The sequence below is a fragment of the Sciurus vulgaris genome (assembly GCF_902686455.1).
Source record: "Sciurus vulgaris genome assembly, chromosome: 5".
In the NCBI taxonomy this organism is placed as follows: domain Eukaryota; kingdom Metazoa; phylum Chordata; class Mammalia; order Rodentia; family Sciuridae; genus Sciurus; species Sciurus vulgaris.
In genome coordinates, this window is record NC_136465.1 from 5378204 (window position 1) to 5401764 (window position 23561).

At 50.4% G+C, this 23561-nt stretch overlaps 1 protein-coding gene across 1 annotated transcript in view; it reads right to left on the reverse strand.

Annotated features, from left to right (window-relative positions):
* Nucleotides 1-13553: 13553 nt before the first annotated feature.
* The window catches only part of DEFB1 (defensin beta 1), a gene marked incomplete at its 5' end in the record, with an annotated part of 46530 nt that continues 36522 nt past the window's right edge, over nucleotides 13554-23561 (reverse strand). Inside the window, one exon of the mRNA XM_079141815.1 lies at nucleotides 13554-13782. Within this exon, the coding sequence (XP_078997941.1) occupies nucleotides 13637-13782 (146 nt within the window). The 3' untranslated portion in view covers nucleotides 13554-13636. The remainder of the gene's footprint in view (nucleotides 13783-23561) is intronic.

The following is a 23561-nucleotide window of genomic DNA, read 5'->3' on the forward strand; positions in this document are numbered from 1 at the left end:
CTCTGAGCCAGGGGGAGAGCTCGGGGCAAGCCCACCTGCCACCTGGTCTGGACTGCCAGCCCCAGAAGTGTGAGCAGACCCCTTCTGTAGCTTCAGGGCCCAGAGTGCGGCCTGTGTGAGGGCGGCCTAGCAGACAGAGGCACAGGCCGTCGGCACCTGGGGGACAGTGTGCTCCAGAGGCAGGTGGCGCTGCTGGAAGAGGTTCCGTGCTGCTGGAAACCGTGCTCAGGACCTTCCCTCCAGGGCTCTTGTCCTGCCTTTGCAGGTAAGTCTAGTCCCCGGCCTCCGAGGGCAACCCCGTCGTCAGTCCTTCTCTCCCTCGCTCTGTCCCATGTTCCTCAGTGCCTCTTTCGGGCCCTCTTAGTCCCGTTCATTGTCCTCTGCCTGTGCTCAGGAGCCTCAGCAGACTTCCCGAATTCCAGGCCTGGAATAAGCACAGGCCTGCGTGGGCTGCGTCCCAGCCACCAAGAGCCAAGAGGCTTCTGGGTTCCTCTGTTCTGGTCCCTGTGAGCTGTGCTGTGCAGCATGCAGCCCCTGGGGGACTCGCCTGTCCCCAGGGACGTGGCTGGACTCCATGAGCCCCACTGACAGTGCTCAGTGGACTGATGTACTGGCCCTTGCTGAAGCAGACAGGTCCCTCTAGAGCTTTCCCAGCCCTACTGCAAGGTCTGTGGGCTGAGCTGCATGGTGATGGGAGGGAATGCAGGGATAGCGTGGTTCCACCCCCTCAGTGCACCAGAGAGCCCCTCTCCTCAGGGCCCCAGGTTGCCCTCAGGACGTGCCCTCTCCTGATCTGAGTTACATTCTTCCTCTCCACCGTGTGCTTTCCTATTGATGCCATGCAGGCTTGGCATGGGTTGATTTCACGGTCACTGTGTTGGGGTTCACTAAAACATCATGTCCTACACCACAATGGCCACAATTTTTGTCATTCATATCTTTGTTTAACATTAACAAACCCCAGAAAAACCCAAAGCCGGTGCCCCAAACTTGAGCCCAGCCTTTGTAAGCCCATCCTGCAGAGTGACCCAGGGGCACAGGAGGGGAACCTGCGTGGTTCTGTGCAGAGGAGACAGGGGAGCGGGTCTCGTCCCCCTCCAGAGGACACAGCGCAGAGCCCTAAGCAGTGTCCTTCTCGTGGTCAAGTGGGACATTCGGGGACAGCAGGGGCTCCTGAGAGGCAGTGCTTGGCCTGTTGCTCCCTCAGGTCCTCCCTGGCTTCCCCTGGAGGTGGTGGCCCTGCTCTCTGCTCCTTCTAGAAGCTGAGCTGGTGAACTCCTTCCTGACAGGCTGTGCACAGGAGTCCTGTGGTCCAGGCACAGAGCAGAGGGGCCTGCGGGGGAGTCCCTGAGGGTCCTCGGTGTGTGCCCTGCAGCCGGCTCCATCCCCCCAGCAGGTCAGGCCTGGCCCCTGTGCCTGCTCAGCCCTGTGCTTTGAATGGGGTGCTCAGATCCTATTTAGATGGTAAGATGAGCATAAAAACTCTTGTGGTTGAAAAAGCTGCTTGTGAACTGTTTCCAGTTTGGAATGTAAATCAGTAAGTCAGTAATACCACCCTCACCCACACACTCAAGGAGGAGAAGTACCAGCCAGCATGTGCTCTTGGGACCTGGTGTATTCTGATGTTTTCCAGTCTTTGAAGAAATGCTGTTATTGCTCTGGAGTTGATTCCTCTACCTCTCTAAATTCTCTTAGTGACACTATTAAAAACCCTCTATTACAACGCCTTGCTCCCAATTCGAGATGGGCAGTTGGAGTCACAGCTGAAGTCATTAGGAACTCCCAGAAGTGAAGCCACAGCCTGGAGAAAAGGCTTAGGGCCTCCTCGCACTATCCACATGAGCTCTGCATAGGTCTCCATTTTGCAAGAGAGGAAATTAAGACTCAGAAATATATGACTTGCTCAGAGTCACTGTGAGTACATGCCAAGAAAAATACTGTGGTGTTGATTCCTCCTGAGGGTCCCTCTCTCTAACATTGTGTTTTGACCCAGAGAAGCTGGCAATTCTGACTTTCCAGAAGCCCTGTCTGTTCCCAGGGGAGATGTAGCTGGGGAAGGTGGATGATATCTCCGGGAAGGAGGAAGGTCACCTGTGGTTCCCTGACTGTCTGCACAGTAGGTGAGTTGCAGCCACTGGCTGGGCTGTCCTGGTGGGAGGGGTGGTGGCACCTTGCCTGCAGCACAGTGCTGGGCTAAGCCCCTTCCCTCTCTGTCCAGTGACCTGAGGTGAGCATGGCAGGACCCTCTCTCTGTATAGGAAGCTGGCCCCTCAGTGTGAGGAGGCTTGCTACAGGGGAAACAGAAATCCCCTCCACCCAGGCCATGCCCTCGATGCCGGGACAAAGACAGGGCTGGGAGAGGCAGGGACTCGTGCCTCAGTGGCCCTGAGACCCTAGAGGCTCCTTCCCCTGCTGCCAAGGCACAGCCACAGAGCCTGACCACTGCCCACTGCAGACCCTCAACCTCAGATTTTCTCTTGTGTCCTTCCCTTTAGGACATGGAGAGCTTCTTTTGTCCCTCCTCCCAAGTCCTGGCCAGGTCCTTCAGGAAGTCCCACGGCTTACCCTGGTCTCTCTGGGAGAAGAAGAAGCAGTGAATCATCTGGGAGAAGAGGAAGCAGAGAGTCAGCAGCAGAATGCAGTGTGGCCTCATGGTGTCAGGCAGGCAGGGCCCAGGGTGCAGAGAAGGGGAGACCCTCCCTATCAGGCTAGTGAGAGCGGTAGCTTTGACCAGAGCTGGGCAGCATTTATAGGGCTCCAGGACTCAACCTCTGAGAGGAGCCGAGGGAGGCGTGGCAGTCCAGAGTGAACTTCTACCACCTGCCTTCCTGGCATGTGCCCTGGATGAGCACATGTCCTGTGGCACTTTGTCTGTGTCTGGCTGGGGCTGGGTTTTGCTCACCCTGAAGACCTGGAGTTCTGAGCTCCTGCCAGCCATTTTCCTTCCATGTTCAGGGATTATGGAGGGTTCCTGGCCAAGCAGCTCTGACCATGTTCCCTCCTGTTATGAAAGTGCACAAAGATCCTGTGAGAGGAGCCAGCTGGTCTCCTGGTGGCTCTGGCACCATGTGGGGTTGGCTCCTTGTGTGTCCCTGTGTCCTTACAGGGTGGCCATGGTTTCATCATCTCCTAGTACAAAAGCTGAGCAGCAGGCAGGGGTGAAAGTGTCTCTTCATTTTGAGGCTCTTCCCATCCCTCCTATTGCAGAATTGTCTCCTTTTGATCAAATACCAGCTGGCCTTTCCATCTGGACTTGTGTGCCCAGGATATGGCGACTGTGGCTTCTCAGGTTGTGAACTGCCATCTTGTTTCACAGGCAGGAGCTATAACCTTAGGTGCTATGTCTAGGGTCACTTGGGGTGTGATAATTCCTGTTCAATGTGTCCTAGGTGCTCAGTGATCCCAAAGCTTTCAAAAACACTTCATTTGTCATTGGTCTCCACTGCAATTTCTCGTGTCTCATGTTGGCTCCAATTTTCGGGCCAAGAACCTGGCTCCGAGCAGTTTTGAAGAGACGAACTTATTGAGAGCCCACTGAACAGCCCAGAGAACATTAGTTTGTAGGAAACCTCAACTTGCATCTCAGCTTTGAGGAGCTGTGTCCATGCTCTGCCACAGGCCTGGTCCCAGGAGGATTCCTGGCTACAGCCACCGAGCATGGCACACCAGCACAGACTTAACAGCAGTGGTCAGTAATCCACAGAAGGCCACCTGCACCAAGTCACCTCCTTGTAGACACCTTGAGTGCATCCTGGCCAGACCCAGTGAGAGGCAGATGGGACAAGCATTTAAGGAGAGACAGATATACAGAGATAGAGAGATATGGAGAAAGAGAGCCAGAGAGAGATACGAAGAGAGACAGAAAGAGATGAAAGCAGACAAAGACACAAAAATACCCACAGAAATAGACTTAAACAGAGGCAATATCTAGAAAGAGAAAGAAAAAGGGAGACAGAGACTAAGAGAGAGAGAGATGTCCCCTTTCCACCTACCTGACCTCGGGCCCCACTCTCCCCCTGTCCAGGTCCAGTCTGGATGCCGTGTCTGGTGGCAGTGTCTTGCTTAGAGGGTCAGTACAAGGAAGTCTGGGAAAAAATAACCTTGGGCATGTAAGCCACACCTGGGGGTTAGCATGTTCTCCCACAAAGCTGAGCAAAGAGGAGTCCCCAAATAATCAGAGGATGTAGGACGCTTGGTGGACAAGAACACTGACCAGCATTTATTAATTCACCTTCATCCTTTGATTCACTGATCCAGGCCCAGGTATTTTGATCCCATTGTGTGCTGTTGATCTTGAGTGATGTGGGTGCAGGGAGATCAGCTGCCTGTGGTTCCCCAGGGAGTCTGGCTGGGAGGCAGGTGAGCAGAGGGAGCTGGGAAGACCAGGGCAGGGGCTCTGGTGGCACCCAGGGAGCCTCCTGGCAGTGGTGGGATGCGACTTGCTGCCAGGATGGCAGGAGGGCTCTGGCCCCAGAGCCTTGGCCTGCACCTGGCTGTGTGTGGGGTCCGGATGACGCTTGCTGAGGTTTTGCATGGCGGCTGTTGCGGTAGGGGAAGGCAGGCCACCATGTCAGGGAGGGCTGGTGTGTGCTCACTGAGACTGGGCCATGAAGGTCTGCACTCTGCCTTTGGGACGAGGAGGCCATCAGCCTGCTCGCCGCGGCTAGATCAAGGCGCTCTTCAGAGTCTAGAGCACTCTGCTGCTGAGCCTAGTGGCCCAGGTTCCTAGAGCCTGGCCATTGTCTGTTGGTCAGAGCAGCTGGGCTGAACCCAGCAGGTAGGTTGGGTGTGTTCCCAGCCAGGGTCGCGCCATATGGAAAGCTTTCCCTTTGGGATCCATCCCACCAAGATCCCAGTCCTGGTTGTCTCTCGCGCGACAGGCCTGTGTGCAGCGGCGTCAGCCAGCAGTTCCAGAATCCCATCCAGGACTCTTACCGGTGCTCGGCATCCCCGGAGGGATTTCTGTGTTTCCTTTCCCCAAGGACAGGAGGGGCTGGCTGGGGGCAGAGGGGGACGCTTCAGGCTTCCCCTGGCTGACTGGGCTGGATGCAGGAGCCTGCTGTTGTTGGAGGACGGTGACGGAGGCGATATAGCCATGGGGGCGCTGTGGGGACAGGAAGCACAGCCGGAATCAGTGGCTGAGCCAATGCAGCCTGGGCTCCCTTCTCAGGAGAAAGGAGTAGTGGACGACCAAGTGTGGAGCAGCAGTGGGGAAGCAGGTGACAGAACTTAGGTTGGAAAGCAGTCTTTTGAGCCGTGTGTTCCTGTAGCGTGTTGTGTTGTTGAGTCTTCCTCCCTTTCCCCATTTCCAAAGCAAGGCCGGTGTCTTCCCCGACTGCAGGTGCAAACAGTGCGGCTTCTAAGAATCACGATGGGACCTGCGTTCCCATGCACCCTGTTTCACTCAGTGGGGTCATTCATCTTGGCCGTGATGAAAGTGTCCCGTCCCTGCCCAGTGGGGCCCTCTTTGGTGTGGAGCTGGTGGTCTTTGGATGTGACGCTTCAGTCTTGGATGGCTTCCCTTTCCGGCTAGCAGAAGGAAACACCCCAGGGTCTTGTTCATCTTCTGCTCTGGACCCGGGGTCTGTGTCTCCCTAAGTATCCTGCCTGTTTTCAGTGGGAAATCTCGCTTAGCCCCAGTGCCTGAGCACAAGGGTGCTCATTGCTACTGGGCTGCATCAGCTTCTCATGGGCGATGGCTCAGGATCACACAGGTTAGGAGAAGAGGAAGTCCTGCAGTGTAGACAATGCCAGTTCACAGCAGGATTTTAATGTCATCTTTCATTTCTTTTTAATTTTTCTTTTAGAGAAAATTTTATTGCTCACAGTTATCATGTTTTTCTGTGCTTTTTAAAGAAATATTTCAGATCTATACTCACACCAATGCAAAGAGCACCTGTGTATGCCCGACAGATGCTGTAGTCATGTTGTGGCTTCTTTTGGCCTTGGTCGTTGTGAGCGTTGTGACACTCCTGCCCTTTCAACTTCAGCCTGTACTCTTACCAACAGGGCATTATCCCGGAGAGTGTGGAGGCGGTTGTCACTCTCAGACAAAAGCATTGATGATTTTCTTGATTTGTGTCTCAGAAGTGACACTATCACTGCACTTTCAGATGGCTTTGATCTGAATCAAGACTTCTTGTGCTTTCAAAATCTGTATTTCTCACTTCGTATTATTTTATAGAAGTAATGTGCATAGTTTATGCAGGAATCCCAATATTTTCTTTCCCTCTTGAAAAGTTAGGGTCTTCTCTTTTTATTTTGTTTTTTGATGGTCTGTCAAGGTGTCCCTGGATGTCAGTGTTTTTTATTCAGATACCTGCTTGTCATTGGGTAGGCTCTTTCTCTCTGGGAAAAATTCTTTCCTATTTCTTTAATAATGTTTTCACCTCAAATCTCTCTGTCCTCTCTTTCTTTAAGTTATTGAAGCCAACAATTTCTTGAGTGCTTATCAGCATATGTCTCCTTTTTTCTCATTTCTTCTAATATTGTCCTCTTTTTACAAAATCAATTTTCTGGGTTTATATTAAAACATTTACTTTGCAAATAACTCTTAAATGGCTAAAGGCTTCTTTCTGCCCCTTGACCTCTCCACAGATATTTTATTGCTGTCCTGTGTACACAGAACCCCAGAGCCGGGTTGCCTTTGTGAACTGGTGTCTCCATCCCCAGCTGCTGTGCTTGGTGTCCTCTTGTTCCTGGTTGTGTGTGTACTTTCCAGGATGAAGATCAAGCTGTGCTGTAGGAGGCAGGGTGTGCTTCCTCAGCTGCTCTGTTGGAGGACCTGTTTCCTGGATGAGCTTCTCTTTGCCAGGCAAAAGAGACTGGGAACTTTCATTGGGGTAGATCAGCAAGGTTCTGTTTAAAGTACTGTGTGTGGAGTCGCCAGCAGGATGTGCCTGTAAGATGCCTTGAAGGTACGCTGATGGCTCCTTTTATTGTGTACCTGGCTGGGTCATGGTGCCCAGATGTTTATCATGCATCACTGTGGATGTTTCTGTGAAGTGTGTTTTGGATGAGTGTCACATTTGCTTTGGAATCATTTATGTGAAGGTCAATCAGACGTGTGGTACGAGGGCCCAGGAGAGTCTCAGGAGAGCAAGGTTCATTATCTCCAGAGGTGGCAGAGTCAGGAGGCAGCAGAGGTCACACCTGGCCACTGGGGAATCAGTGGGGTCAACAGGGCAGAAGGCAGCACCCACAGTGGAGTGGGCCAGAGGCTGTGTTGGGCTTCACATCGAGGGCTGTCCATTGTGGCATCTATAGGACAGGCTGGTTTGGATATCTGTGTTTTTGCTGTGTGGTGGGCCTGGATGCCTGTCTCCTGGTCCTGCATGACTAAGGGAGAGTGGGTCTGTCTCCTGGGGTGTGGTCAGTGAGGGGTCTTGTCTGTGGGCCAGGCAGGGTGCATGTCACAGGCATGTTCCTGGAGGTGCCTTGTGCTCTTCCAAGCTCTGGTGGCCCTGGAGGGGCACTCTCTCCACAGCCAGAAGCCTGCTCTGGTTCTGCCTTTGCCAATGTCTAATCACCTGATGTAGAAGACGGAACATGGTAGAAAACCCATTGTCACTGGTGCATGCTCAGCAGAGCTGATTACCTGCATCGTATGCATGGACCTCATGCCATGAGCTGACGACCTTGAGAGAGGGACCCTCACCTCCTTGAGGAGAGGAGGGATTCTGCCCGCTGACCACCCTCTGACTCAGACTGCAGTCCCTCTTGGTCCACAGGCTGCCATGGCCCCACCCTCTGCAGGGCTCAGTCACAGTCTCAAAGCCTTGGGGAGCGTTCCCTTGAAAGGGCTTCTGTCTTTCTGTGCACACACCTTGGTTTTCTCAGAACCGCAAGGGATGCAGATATTGGCATTAAAAGAGGGGTGATTGTGGAGGATCAGGGTGGTCAGGGTCCGTCCTCTGAGTTGGGCTGGGGTTTGTGGCATGGGCACTCATCCGATTAATTCAAGGCTCTCAAGACTCCATTTCTAGTAGCAAAGAAGACTGAGAATCCTCGTGTGATGTGGCTGTAGAAACATGTAGAACGTGACCGTAGGATGCACTAATTAGGCAGGTAATGAGGAAGGCTGTGGGTGATATGTGTGGCACCCCGGGGGCATTGTGGTCAGCTGAGGTGGGAGAGGAGGCTGCAGCTCATGTGCAGGACACCATGGTAAACAGCTGGATGGCCCAGGCCTGGCCCTCCAACCTCTGAGCTGCTTCAGTGGCCGAGAGCCCCAGTGTCTATCCTGAGAGGGGTTGTTCTCTGCAGCAGCCAGAAGGCTGAGGGTCCTTTTTAAAAATGTAAGTATTATTTCTTTTGCACAACTTATCTTTGTGTGTATATTTTTGGGGCACAGGGTGATATTCTGATGCAGTCTGTGTTGATTACGACTGACCTCTTAACTTTTTATTGCAGTGACACCTCTCAAATTGACTACTAGTCAGGTTAAAATATACCTTATTAGTCACTCACGTCACCCTGCTGGGCCAGAGATCTCACATGTGACTCCTCCGAACTCAAGCAATGATGTCTTCTCAGCATGCAACTTCCCATTCCTGCCCTCCTTCTGAGCCTGTAGTCACTGCCTATTAGTTTCTGTGAGTTTGGCTCCTTTTACATTCTATATAAACAGTGAAATCATGCAGTGTTTTTCTCTGTGCCAAGCTTATTTCACTTTATGTGGTATCCTCTGTGTTCATGCAAGTCATTGTGAATAGTGGTCTTCCTTCTCTTTCATGGCTTAATGTGATTCCATCGTGCATTGGCTGTGTGTTCTTTATTCATTCATCCACTGGGGATATGTAGATCAAGACCATATTCTCCTTTTGTGTAGTAATGAACATTTGAGTGCAGAGATGTTATTGGTGTATTGATTTCAATTCTTTTGGATATACCAGAAGGGGGACCTCTGCACATTTGTGGTATTGCTCTGTGGCTTTATGCAAAACCTACATAAAACTCATGGTTTTCCATAATAGTTGTACTAATTTGTGTTCCTACCACAGTACACAGAATTCCACTTTTCTACATCCCCCAGACACTGATTGTCTTTCATTTTTTTGGTTTTAGCCATTCTAACAACTACGATGTGATATCTCACTGCATTTTTTATTTGAATCTTTCCCATGGCTAGTGAGGTTGAACATTTTATTATGAACCTATTGTCCATTCATGTGTCTCCTTTTGGGAGCATCTATTTGGGTATTTTGCCCACTTTCATTGGGTTATTTGTTTCAATTAAATTGTTGTTGTTCCCTTTATCTTTTAGGCTACCAACCAACCCCTCATAGATGTATGATTTACAAATATTTTCCCTTAGATCTTGGGTTTTCTCTTTAGTTCGGTGTTTCCTTTGCTGTGTACAAGTTTGTTCGTTTGGTGTTTTCCAATTTGTGTGTTTTTCTATATTTGTCTGTGCTTTTGAGTTCATATCTAGATAATCATTGTGAAGATCAGTGTTCTATAGATTTTCTTCCATCTATCTCATGGTTTTAAGTTTTACATTTCAAACTTCAGCCCATTTAGAGTTCATTTCACATGTGACAGGAGATAAGAGACTGAGATTTTTGCCAATTAAACCAGGCAATACATCTTGTGAGTGGGTGGATCAAATATGAATTGAATTCCCAGTGTGTCTAGTATTCAAATGAGATAATTAAGTGAGGGAGGCCATCAAGTGCTTTGGGTGGCTGGCCTGGAAAGTGTCTGTCTCTCTGAAGCTCACTCACCCCTCTCTGCTCTGTACACTCTGCTCACTTCCCTGGGAGGGCGCAGAGGCCGTTCCTCTTACCATGACTTTGAGAAATTAATTTGTGAAGGAAGCCCCAGTACCCTTTATATCAACATGATATCTTTTGTTTGATTCTGAACTTTATGATAGGAACTCTCACCCCTGAATTCTGGAACCTAAATGCAGTGGGAATAATTGGACCCTGGGTTAGCAGGTGAGGTGTGTATGGTTACTGTGATTGGCCAGAACAGTTGGGGAGACAGAAGAGTCCTACTCATGGGTACCGGTGACAGAGGCAGATCATCGTGAACTTCTAAAGAGCGAAACAGGTGGGAAGTGCTTTAGTTGACTTTTCTGTCGTTGTTGTGACCTACAGACCTGACGGGAACTACACGGAGGAGGAAAACTTTATTTTGGCTCATGGTTTAAAAGTCTTAGTCTATAGATGAATAGATATGTATAGATGGCCTATTTCATTGTCTGGGCATGAGGTGAAAAGGAACTTCATGGTGGAAGAATATGGCAGAGGAAAACAGCTCAGCTCAGGACATGGCAACCAGGAAGGGGAGAGAGGGAGTGGGAGAGAGGGAGAGAGAGAGAGAGAGAGAGAGAGAGAGAGAGAGAGAGAGAGAGAGAGAGACAGACAGACAGACACCAGGGACAAAATACACCCTCAATGTCAGACCCCCACTGACCTACTTCCTCTAGTCACACCCTACCTGCCTAGAGTTACCACCCAGTTAATCCATACCAGTGGATTAACCCACTGATTGGGTTACACCTCTTGTGACATAATTCTTTCATCTCTTGAAAATTCTTGCATTGTTGCACACATAAACTTTTGGGGGATGCCTCTTATCTAAACTGTAATAGTTCATCCCTGGCTCCTAAAAATCTCGTGTCAATCTCACAGTGCAAAATACATTTAGTCCATTTTCAAGAGTCCCTATAGTCTTAATACTTCCAGCATTTCCCCAGAGTTCAAGTTCAAAATCTCATCTGAGACTCAAGACATACTGTGAGGTGTGAATAAAAATCAAAATCAAGTTACATATATCCAATATTTAATGATACAGAGTAAACAATTACATTCCACAAGGGAAAAATAGAAGCTTGGAAAGAAGGAATGGGATCAAAGCAAGACTGAAATACAGCTGGGCAAACAAGTCTTGTAGATCCACTTCCAGCATCTCGAGCACATAGCATTGTGCTGTTCTCTCCAAAGGGCTCATGTTACTCTGACTCTATGGCCTTGTTGGTTGCAGCCTATGTGACCTCTCTTTTGGCTTGTTTCTGTTCAGTTTTCCTTGGCTAATATCCCATGTTACTGGCATCTTTTAGTCTTGGGGAATCTCCATAGCTGCTTTGGCTTTCTTCTCACATGTTCATGTAACACCTTCTCAAAGGCATTCCACAGGGACTCTAACCCTGCTACAATTTACCTGGTCCCACAGGCTTTCCTTTGAAATTTCAGTGAAAGTATCCATGACCCACCTAATGCATCCAGCATTCCTATAGAACCACCACGTGGTTGATGCCAAGTTCTGCCACCATCTTGAGCAGTAGCCAAGCCTCCTAGAACCCTAACCTACGAGCGCCTGGGTGGCTGAACATTGTGAAAAAACATCCTAGTACTCTGCTTCCTCCCCCTGACATGCAAGCATGGTGTGGTCTTGCCAATTCCTGAGATACCCTCAAGCCATTTTTTCCTATTGTTTCTGGGTAAAGTATTTAGCATCTTTTTAGTGGCTGTATATCTTTAACAATCACAACTTCTTTAGCCCCAGTTTTACTTCCATTTTTCTGGCCAAACTGCAAGTTTTTAAAGTCTTTTTGCTCTGCTTTCTGTTCCTGATTATCATAATAAAGTTGGCTAAACACAACTAATAATATACATGCCACTGCCTGATTGCTGTGCTGATTCAAAATTTCCCCTGTCAGATTCATTAGTTCATTAAATTCAGCCTCACAGGAAGTCTCAGGACATGGGGAAAATGTAGATTTTTTTTTTTTTTCCAGAATATAACATGAATGACCTCTGGTCCAATTTCCTCCTTCTCTTCTGAAAACCTATGATCCCAGTCTTTACTGTCCATAGTCCTATTGACATTCTGGTCTTTTGAGCTCCTACTAGAATCTCTCATTAAGCTCTGCTGACAACTTTCTAAAGCTTTTCTAGCTTGCATTTGTTAAAAAAGTCTTTTCCATAACCAGAAGAGGCACAGAGACCACTATGACTGCTGCAAAAGGCATTTCTACTAGGACATCTGCCCAGGTGCTATCTGCTCAACCTTGGATGGATGCTACTCTTGTTCTAAATCATTGTGACCAAGGATTACAGGTTCCATGTGTCTGATGTAGTCCTCTCATTTTTTGTCTTAAGAAACATTCCCTGGCCTCTTCCACCTTGAATATGCCCACAGTGTGCTCTGGCATGTACCTTGCCATTGTAGTGCTCTTAGTGGGACTCTGTGTGTGTGTGTGTGTGTGTGTGTGTGTGTGTTTATTTATGTTGACACTTGAATAGAAGAAAATTTCTAATCAAATGAACAAAAGTCTGAGTTGAATCATTTAAACAGAAGACTGTAAAAAAAATATTTTAATAAAAAAATTAAAAAAAAAAAGAAGACTGTGGTCCCTCTTTCAATGACTTGACTGAAGCTGCATTTCAGATCCAGAATCTCTTGAGTGAAGGGGAGGTTATTCTGCCTGAGGAAGGACCCCAGGACACCACTGAAAATTTACACTGCTCTTCTTTCTCCCTGGACCATGGCTTGCCATGTTCCCATGTGGCCTCAACTGCCTCTCATGAACTGGCTGCTACCTGAACCCCCAGGCCATGAAGCTGGACTTGCCAAGGGCTGTTCATCCCCAGGGGCAGCAGTGTGGATGTGGTGGGCCTGAGCTGGCACTGAAGGCCACCAGAAGTCCCGGGGGACCTGGCCTAAATGCTGTGGTGCCTACTCCTGCCACCTGAGATCTGAGGTCAGAGAACGGTGTTCCTGGATTGTTTCTGGGTTTCATTAACACCTCTTGTGTTTGTCACCAAGAGTGCCTCAGCCTAGTCATTGTCCTCCCTGAAGTCTGCATGTTCCTTTCTGAGGCTTTCCCTTGCAGAAGAGGGGTGTTCCATAGAAGACTATTGCTGGGGAGGTGGGGAGCAAATGCTTTTTATCATGGGTGGTTTTCATTGTTCCCATTATTCATCAAGTGGAAGGTGAACTTGTTGTGGTAGTTTAAGGAGACAGCAGCATCGTGTACACCATCAAGAGCATTTAGGAGTTGATGGAGTAAGGAAGGTGGACTGCTGTCATTCCCCTGCGGGTATCTAAGGCCCAAGGGTGAGGCTGGCCTGAAAGGCACGTGTGTTGAGTCCTCAAGACACAGATGTTAGCCCTTGAGTATAAAACTCAATGACTGCTTTAGTGGTCACAGAGGAGGTTGTCACTGCTAAGGTCGATCACGCTGCTGCCGGGTGTGGACAGCAGAGGCCGCAGCCTGGCTTCAGAGACGGTCCATCTCTTTGAACTGCTGACCAGACACTGGAATTCGAGGTCAATTTCTCCTGGCCCCAAGGGTCCTGGAGTTGCCTCTCCTTGCCACATGTATGGCTGGCCTCTCATGGACTCTCTGCATCCCTCAGCTGTGGGTTGGTGACATGATCAGCTGAAAGTAACATTGTCAAGACCTGGCCTTCATTCCTCTGGAAGAGGTGGTCTTTCTGGACTGGCATGTCTCTCGTTCCCAGGTTGACAGCCTAACCCCACATTTTCTTAAACTCTTTCATTGAGCAGTAAGACTAATTTTGGTCTGATGAAGGTGTGTGTCCAGGTAAATTTTTCTTTATTAAAACAATGATTAGCAATCCTTCACTTGGCTTCTGTGATCTTTCTCCAAGTCACTCTCAGCTCATCTACAGCACTTTGCCCGTCCTTTGTAACAGGTGCCAGTGATTTTGGAATTCACAGGGCAAGAAGAATAGAGACAGAACCCTCCATTCTTGACGCACATGTAGTGGTCTGATCTGTGGCCAAGACCTGTGAGGAGGCCAGCACCTGCAAAGAGGGAACAGACACACTTAGACTTGGGCTCGTGAGCACATGACTGCAGAATGTTGGACAGAGGAGGACAGGTCACTCTGCAAATCCCATGACAGTATTCTGATACAAGAAACTTGCACTTAACACCAGTAATGCCAGTTCCTCCACATACTGAGTACTGTAGTCTCTGTACCATGATCACATCCTCAACTGTCAAATGCCTGTCATTGCCACGCTATGAGGACATCCCTGTGACTTCAGTTACACTGATTACGTTGACTGGAATCCCTGTTCTCCACCTTACAAAGACCATTTCTGTGGAAAATGAGGATCCTTTATTGTAAGGATGAAAATACGGTTACTCCGTAAAGACTTCCCAGGTATCCCAGGTGGAGTTTATTCCGCCCTACAGCTGCTGTCTCAGACTCTCCTCACTGGAAGGAACCCTGACCTAGAGCCCTACTGTTGCCAGGAGAGAAGGAAGTTGCTCAGTGCTGCCCTCGGGCACCACCCTGGGCCAGTGTCTGGCCAGCCTCCTCTAGTGGGTGTTCTGGGCCGACTCTTGTCATCTCAAAATTCTCGTGATGTTTCCCTAATCCTGAAACCTCAGAAAGTGACTGTATTTAGACTTGGGGATCAAGGTTAAATGAGGTCGTTAGGATGGGCCAGGGTCCAGTATGACTGGCAGGCTCATCAGAAGAGGTTAGGTGCAGACACACAGGAGGAAAGCGGGCTGAGGACAGGCAGCAGGTGCCACCTCTGAGCCAGGGGGAGAGCTCGGGGCAAGCCCACCTGCCACCTGGTCTGGACTGCCAGCCCCAGAAGTGTGAGCAGACCCCTTCTGTAGCTTCAGGGCCCAGAGTGCGGCCTGTGTGAGGGCGGCCTAGCAGACAGAGGCACAGGCCGTCGGCACCTGGGGGACAGTGTGCTCCAGAGGCAGGTGGCGCTGCTGGAAGAGGTTCCGTGCTGCTGGAAACCGTGCTCAGGACCTTCCCTCCAGGGCTCTTGTCCTGCCTTTGCAGGTAAGTCTAGTCCCCGCCTCCGAGGGCAACCCCGTCGTCAGTCCTTCTCTCCCTCGCTCTGTCCCATGTTCCTCAGTGCCTCTTTCGGGCCCTCTTAGTCCCGTTCATTGTCCTCTGCCTGTGCTCAGGAGCCTCAGCAGACTTCCCGAATTCCAGGCCTGGAATAAGCACAGGCCTGCGTGGGCTGCGTCCCAGCCACCAAGAGCCAAGAGGCTTCTGGGTTCCTCTGTTCTGGTCCCTGTGAGCTGTGCTGTGCAGCATGCAGCCCCTGGGGGACTCGCCTGTCCCCAGGGACGTGGCTGGAGTACATGAGTATTGGCGGGTGGTCACAGTTGTGCAGGGCTGTTCCAGCTGGTCGGTAGAGACCAGGGATGCTGCTGACATCCCACCACACCTGACAGCCCCCAAGCAGAATTGTCAGTGCCGCGATGTCAGTCGCACCAAGATGCAGAGATCCTGGTGCAGGGCAGTGGCTCTCTACGCTGTGTACACATCAGAATCAGTTGAGAGGCTCTTAAAAATGTGTTCTGGGGGGCTGGAGCTGTAGCTCAGTGGTAGAGCGCTTGCCTTGCTGGTGTGAGGCACTGGGTTTGATTCTTAGCACCACATAAAAATAAATAAAGATACTGTGTCCATCTACAACTATAAGTTTTTTAAAAAAAATTTCTGGGATGGGTGCCATGTATTTATATCAACATAAATCTTCTAATGTGCAGAGAGGAATTGAGAACTGCTGGGTCACTGGATTTCAAGTTTTGTCGTGGATACAAATCTCCTGGAAGTTTTGTTAAGCACAACTTCCCCTCCCTCTGCCCTACGTCTGAAGCCAAGGCTCTGGGTTGGGGCTGAGAAGTCGCATTTCCAGCAAGCTGCCTGGTAATACTGAAGCTGCTGGTTTAGAATCCACACTTGGAAAAGCTTTCTTCTAGAACATTGAGGTTCCCCGCTGCATGAACGGCACCTAACGCTGACTGGCTCTTCCCCTGACATGCCCTGTGCTAGGTCTGACATCACAGGCTGCGCCCCCCGCAGACGCCATGCTTCCCTAGAGAAGACACCAGGCTTGCCCGGGGCCAGGGCCTGCCGGGCTTCACAGCACTGACGTGCTTCTGAAGGCCTTGGGCTTCCAGTAAGAGCACAGGGACAGCTGAGGCTTCAGGACACCTGTACACAGGCCAGGGCACCTGCTCCTTGTTGTGCTAGACAACTGAGGACTTCCTAGGCCAAGGTGTGTGGCAAGACAGCAGTGGAAGCAGGGATATCACACCCTACATATGTCTAAAAAAGACTACTATGAACTTTTGGCGATAAACTTGGAAACTTATTTGAAATAAGACAGCACTTAGAAAAACGCAACTTACTGAAATAAACACAAGGTAATGACTATCAAAGATGTTGAGTCCATGAATAAAACCCTAGTCATGTTACCTTCATGCCTGCGTTAGTCACGTTTTGGTCCCTGTGTCCATAATCGTGGACAAGACCTACTGAAAAGGGAAAGTTATTTTGGCTCTCAGTTCCAGAGGCTCCGTCCCGCACGGAGGAAGGTGTGGTGCAGGAGCTCTGCTCCATTCCTAGCAGCCAGGACGCGGAGAGTGCCGAGGGGAAGAGCCCACAGAAGATGCGCCCTTCCGGGGCACGCCCCCAGAGACCACTCCTCCAGCCAGGCCCCAGCCTACAGTTACCACCGGACCTGGACTGATAGGGTACAGCTCTCACCGTCCAATCAAGCCCCCTCTGAGCCTAACTGCACGAACACAGGATGGGCGACACCTCATATCCAAGTCATCACAATCAGTAAATTTTCCGGGTACAGTGGTGCACACCTGTAATCCCAAGTGACTTGGCAGGTGGAGGCAGGAGGATTGCAAGTTAGAGGCCAGCCTCAGCAACTTAGTGAGGTCCTAAGCAACTTAGTGAGACTGTCCCAAGATTGAAAATAAATAGAAAGGACTGGGAATGTAGCTCAGGGGTAAAGCACCCCTGGGTTCAATCCCCATTAACCCCTCTCCCTCCAAAATCAGCAAATTCTTTGAAGCAATAGGAGTGTCCAAATGACAGAGGCTGTTTATCAGAACAGCGTAAGAGAGAATGCTCACAACTCATGTTTTGATGTCAACACTGTCGTAAAAACTGTATCTAACAAGATCAGTATATAAAATAAAAAGGCATAAAGAATTATAGCCAGAACTCCTTGATCAACAGAGAGGCAAATATTCTAAATAAAGTAAGGGCATACACAACAAAACCAATTTCAGTGCATTTTAAAAAAACCTAAGAATTCATTAAGTATTAAAAATTTGCCAATGCTCTTAGTGATGAAGGAGAAAATCATATTTTAATATATGCCAAGAAAACACTTGAAGAAATTCAACACTGATATATGATACAACCTTTTAGCAAATTTAGGAACTCAAGGGAACTTTCTTTATCCAATAAAGAATATGTATATACACCTACACAAATTGTACTCTTCAGAATCAGAAATTAGGCACAATAAGATGAGGATAAAAACACCCAGCTTTGCCGTTTGGCAATATTTTTGAGGTGCTAGACAGGGGAGGAAGTTAAGAAAAGGCACTAAAAATACCAAAGGTATAAGGGTTGGGAAGGAAGAAATAAAGTTGTAACCGTTGACAGATACTGCGATGATATGCCGCCCAAAAGGAATTGAGTAAAGCAGAGTGGCAAGCTCAATATGCAGGAAAGGAGAAGCAGTGAATTTAAATCTTATTAGCAACCCACAACAAAAATGAGCCTTGAAGAAATGCACCAGATGGAGTAGCACATCCAGCGCTCAGTTACGAATCTAAGAAACACAGGCAACACTTCGTCCCAAAATACAGAAGACAACTCGAGACCAACTAAAGAACACCTAAAAAATGGAAATTCCATTGTCAAGCATTTGCAGAATACTTAAAAAATCGTTATTTCTCTACCAGTTAATCTTCAGCTTGAACCCAGGACCCCAGAATCCCAAGAGGTCCTGTCAGGGGATTGAAAAAATCTATTCAGAAACTCAAAGGTCCAGGAATGGCCAAGACCAGGCTGGAGGAGGAGGTGGCAGGACTGGCCTTACTGGATTTGAACTAATTATGGAGCTGCTGTAATTAAGAGAGGGTGCTTTTGAGAAGGGACAGGTAAATGGAGACGCGGAACAGAATGAGGGGTGGAAAGAGGTCCGTTCAAGCAAGGAGAGTGCACGTGGAGCAATGGTGACCCAGCAGAGCACGGGGAAGAGAGTTCTCAACTCTGGAAATGGTGTCCATGCTGGAAGGCAGCTTGACCTTCCCGATCCCCCACAGAGAGAGCGAGACACACACGGACATGGACACACACACCCTGAGAGATGCACACAGAGACTCACACGCAGACACAGAGTCACCCACACAACACAGACATACACAGACACCCGTCTCAGACACATGCACACACACCGACACACTCTGAAAACCCTTGCCAGAGGGACTGGGGTTTGGCTTAGTGGTAGAGCACTTGCCTAGCATGTGTGAGGCACTGGGTTTGATTCTCAGCACTGTGTATAAATAAATGAATAAAAATAAAGGCCTGTCAACATCTATATATGTGTGTGTGTGTGTGTGTGTGTGTGTGTGTATACATTGCCAGATAGATCGTGAGCTTTAAAAGACAATACTGGAAACTATCTTCATGTTTCAAGATTGCTTCCACAAGAAACAAAGGGCACATGCCCCAAAGTAAAAGATCGGAACTTCTAACCACATTGAAATACCAGTTAAAAACCTCTTAAGAAAAACATTTATGAAGAGAATCAATAAGCAAGGGAGAAGGCATGAGGAAATTTCTAACGCACGTAACTGACAAAGTGTATGTAGAATATATAAAGAGTTACTAGAAATCAATACGCAAAGACAGACAATCTGATAGGAATTACGGGCAAAAGGCAAACAGCAGTTCCAAAAAGATGCCCAAGGACCACTAACTACATGCAAAGTTCTGATTTACTGTTCATCAGCAAAATGAAGTCATGGTATTAAATTCACCAGAGGTTAAAATTTGAATGAACATTATCCAGTGCAACAACAATATGGAGTAACAGGAATTCCCGTTCATGAATCTTGGGAATGTAAATCAGTGTGGAAAGTTTTAGGAATGAGTTGGGCACTATGCCACCTTCTAGCACATAGAAACAGAGATCCAGGCCTCGCTGGTCCACTAGGAAGACAGGCACATTCCAAGCTGTTTTCAGCATAAATACTCATGGGATGAAAGCACAGTACAAGGGAGTTACTACCACAAAGTCCATTCACGGTGGCCCTGGGGAGGAGGGCCTCTCACGGAGCAGCACTGTCCTACCTCTGCACCGGCCTGTGGTTAGGGCAGCCTGCTGTGTGGTATTCATTATGCTGTCCACCCCGGCTCCTGTACTTTCTGGATGCACATTCTGTTTCACACTTTAAAAAGAACCAAGTGGAGGAGGTGATCTGAAGAGGTCATTCCCATGTCCCCGAGCTGGGGACCTCGGGGGCCAAGAGGCCCGGTGTTCTCTGTCCTCACCCATGGGCACACTCCTGTCCAGAGGCCACGTGAGCACTTGGGATACCTCACAGTCCCTTCGTGCCTCTCACTTTCCCCAGCGAGGGTAACAGCCCCTCTGAGCGGGGGGGCTCTTCTTTTCCTGGTGCCCACCAAGCTGGACATGCTGATGTGTTCTCGGGTCCCCTCTGGGCTGCCTGAGCCACAGAAGCAAAGACAGGAGAAAACTCCCTGGTGAGCAGGAAGGAGGAGGAGGAAGGGAGTGTGGGTGGAGGGTGCAGAGGGACAGGCCCGTCCGGTTCCAGCTGTGCTGAGAGGGAGTCCTTCCAGCACACGCGGCAGGCAGCTGCCCTGGAGAGCCAGCAGCACTGCCCAGGAGCGGCTCTGGTTGAGCGAAGAGCAGCGAGGTTACTAGAGGAAGTGGGGCGGGAAACGCGCCAGTGGGTCATGTGGGGAGCAGGAGAGGAGGGGAGAAGGGATTGTGGCCCTGAGCCCTGGGTGGGCTGGCTTGCCACGGCGTCAGCAGAAGCAAATCTGCATAAGGAGGACTGCGTGAGGCCTCTGTGGCCCTGAGACCAACGTGTCCTAATGGGGCCCATGCTGGTGGGCGAGGAAGACTGCTGGAGGCGGCCGTGAGGAGATCTGTCGAAACAGCGGGGATCTGGGGTCTTAGTGTCCAAGAGCCAGGAAGTACAGTTTCTTAAGTACAGTTTGCTGGCTTTTGGAGATTGAGAGACGGCGAGAGAGAGGAGGTGAGAATGGAAGCGTGCTGCTCAAGCGCTGGGTGATGGGACTTCTGGTCCTGGGTGTCTGTTTTACACCCACCCGAGGTCCCTTGTGAGGGGTACTGACTAAGACTGTCTTTGTATCATGCACTCACAGCTCAAGGTGAGCACGTGGGAAATGTTAGAGAGAGTGAGGATCATTGACAGAGGCACAGATTTCTCGTGCTGAAAGACCATCCAGCTGGGGTGGAATGAACTGCAGTTCCCCAGGTGTTTGGGGAAGGGGAAGCACAAACCCCACCCTGTCTTACCTGGGACTGCTGCAGACCAGCCAGTGAAGCTCCACCTGCTGAGCAGTCGGGACTGAGGGGCACAGGGGAGTGACCAATTTGGGATGTGGGAAGTGCAGTCCCTGATGTGGGTATTCAGGCTAGATTCTCCCAACAGTGGCCACAGATTTCACACCTCTGGTGACGAATATGTGGTTTTGGCAGTGGTCCAGAAACTCAACCAGGCATGGGCTGGAATTAGCTTCTCAGAAGCCCTGGCTTGTGAGCTAGCCCAAGCACTTCCCAGTCAGGATGAAGTGTACTTGGGAAGGGCCTGGGAGCCAGTGGTCTCCTCCCACTGGGGTATTAAATGAAGGTTGAGGTAACATGGGGCTTGTGGTCAGTGGGGGCCCAAGAGGATTGGAGTTCGTTTCTAGGAAAGATTTTAGGCTATCTGGGGGATAAATTCATCTAACACGCCAACAAAACAACTCACAAAATTCCAAAGACAGACCACTTCTGAACTCGGGTAGCAGGGAAGACCCTGGAACAAGAACCGAGGCTCTGTCACCATCAGCAGCACCTGACTCCGTCCCTTCCCATCTAGACTGCTCTCGAGAGAGGTCTGTGTGTGGGTGACGCACACAGAGGTCTTCAGGAAACTGTGCAGAAAATGCAGGATTGGGAGTCCAGCTGGGTTTGAGCCAGGTCCTCTGCTGGCTGGGTACTGGAAAGTGCACCTCTCTGAGAGTCGGCGTGCAAAGATCTAAGGAACGGGCATGAGGGCAGGCCCTGTGTGTGGGGGAGCTGGGACACTGGGGAGATGACCTTCGGAGCTTTCTTCAGATATGAAGTGCCACCCATGGCCCTGTCCTGACTAGCAATTTTGGGGGTGCCTGTGGCTTCACAGGCCCTGTTAGGCAGGTGTCCTGATCTGGGCCTGTCCTGGGGACACAGGGCCACTGTGGGAGGCCACGTGGTATGTGTTTTCCAGATGGAATCCCTAGGCCTTAGCAGGAGCATCCCTGGGACTGTTGCCAGCAATGGGAGAGGTAGAAGGATTAGGGCGAGCGGAGGTTCCGGGATGAGACTCTCAAGTGCAGGCGGGGAAGGGTGGAGATGGAGCCACGGGATGCTGAGGCCTGGGGTTATTTGCCTCATTGTAAAGGTAGGGAACACATGGAAGGCATGAGCGTGGAGCCCGCAGGCAGAAGCAGGAGGGGGCTGAGGAAGGGCACAGCTGTGGCCTTGAAGCAGTTGCAAGGGAACCAGCCTCAGTGACAAGAGGAGGTCCTTCGTCTGGCCTGTCCTGACTCCAGCGTCCCTCCATTGGCCCCTAGGCCCTCCAGATCACCAATCAGCCCCAGACAACCAGTCCCTTAAAATGCCATTTATAACTTGCCCTCTCCCTGGTTGAAACCCTGGAGGGCTCAGCCAACCCCCATGCATAAGTTGATGGTGGCTTTTCTGGGACTTTTGCACCTGCTCTTTCCGTCCACCTGCCCTCTGACCTTCCCCAGGGCTGCAAATTCCTGTGTCCACAGCAGCCAGGCTGATCACTGGTGTCAGGTAGGCAGGGAAGGTGACAGAGCAAGGCGGGGCCTGGGGGGACCTGGGGGTGCTGTCTGGACTGCAGCCCCTGTTCAGTGGCAGCTCACTGTCGCCAGGAAGAATCCTGGCCCAGCTTTGTGTATGGAGGGTAGATAGCAGTCTAAAGTTTCTGTCACCTGTCTTGGTTCCTAAGGTTGAAAAGGAGTTAAACTTTTAAACAGCACGCTCAGCAAAATAGCTTCGACTTCTCCTCCACACCTGGGCCCCTCAAACAAGCCTCTGCCCATACCAGGAGAGCAGCTGGGCTCCTGGTCCTGTGCCTTCTGGCCACTGTGTTCGGCAGTCTTTAAAGTGCATTCATACTAGGACAACTGAACATCGGATTGGTTTTCATGTTGAGCTCTGCTTCTGGAATGGAAGGTGCCGACCTCGAGGGCCTGTGTCTTCCTGGCTCCTCCCCACGCCCAGGGCAATGCCTGCATATGGACCTTTCAGCTGCCTCAGCTCAGTCTGCGCAGGAAGCCTCAGGCTCTCTTGATTCCCAACACCCTGGCTGAGAGTCTTGACGTCCTGACCTCGTGCTGTGGTCAGAGAGACCAACGGCCAGAGATGAAAGTGGGCGAGGCTGTCTATCTCTGATGGAGAGGAGCAGAGTTGAAGTGGGTGCCTGCACCTGTGGGGTCAATGGGCCTTGATTTCCCCAGTGTGAAACGCTCCTGGTGGACCACTTAGCTCTGAGGGCTGTTCCAGGAAAAGGACGTCACGGGTCCACTGTGCGGGCTCAGCAGGGCCATGGCTTGAGACAGGGCATCCACACCTTGGTGGGGAGCACCCAAGCCCCTGCACCACGCTCCAAGCTGGGCAGGCCTCACGGGCCTGGGGAAGTGGGCGGGGAGCAGGGACCACAGCACTGAGAGCATGAGCATGAGAGTGTGCGGTGCTGGACTTGTGGACTGGCTCCATCTCACCTGCCAGTGTCTGGGTTTACCAAAACTTTATGTCCTGCACCAGAGACGGTTAGAGTTTTATCTGTCCTCCATACCTTAATTCAAGATTTAAAAAGTCCAGAACAATCCAAACTCTTTCCTAAAATGGAATCAGAGCCTGTGCAAGCCCATCCTGCAGAGTGACCCAGGGGCACAGGAGGGGCACCTGCGTGGTTCTGTGCAGAGGAGACAGGGGAGCGGGTCTCCTCCCCCTCCAGAGGACACAGCGCAGAGCCCTAAGCAGTGTCCTTCTCGTGGTCAAGTGGGACATTCGGGGACAGCAGGGGCTCCTGAGAGGCAGTGCTTGGCCTGCTGGTGTCCCAGGGCCTCAGGTCCTCCCTGGCTTCCCCTGGAGGTGGTGGCCCTGCTCTCTGCTCCTTCTAGAAGCTGAGCTGGTGAACTCCTTCCTGACAGGCTGTGCACAGGAGTCCTGTGGTCCAGGCACAGAGCAGAGGGGCCTGCGGGGGAGTCCCTGAGGGTCCTCTGTGTGTGCCCTGCAGCTGGCTCCATCCCCCCAGCAGGTCAGGCCTGGCCCCTGTGCCTGCTCAGCCCTGTGCTTTGAATGGGGTGCTCAGATCCTGTTCAGATGAATATAAATCTTTTTGTTGGGAAAACTGCTTCCATGCTGTTTTGAGTTTGGAATGTAAGAAAGAATGTCTCCTTGTAAATCAGTAAACCACCTTCACCCCCACACTCTGAAGTAGAAGAATCAACCAGCATGTGCTC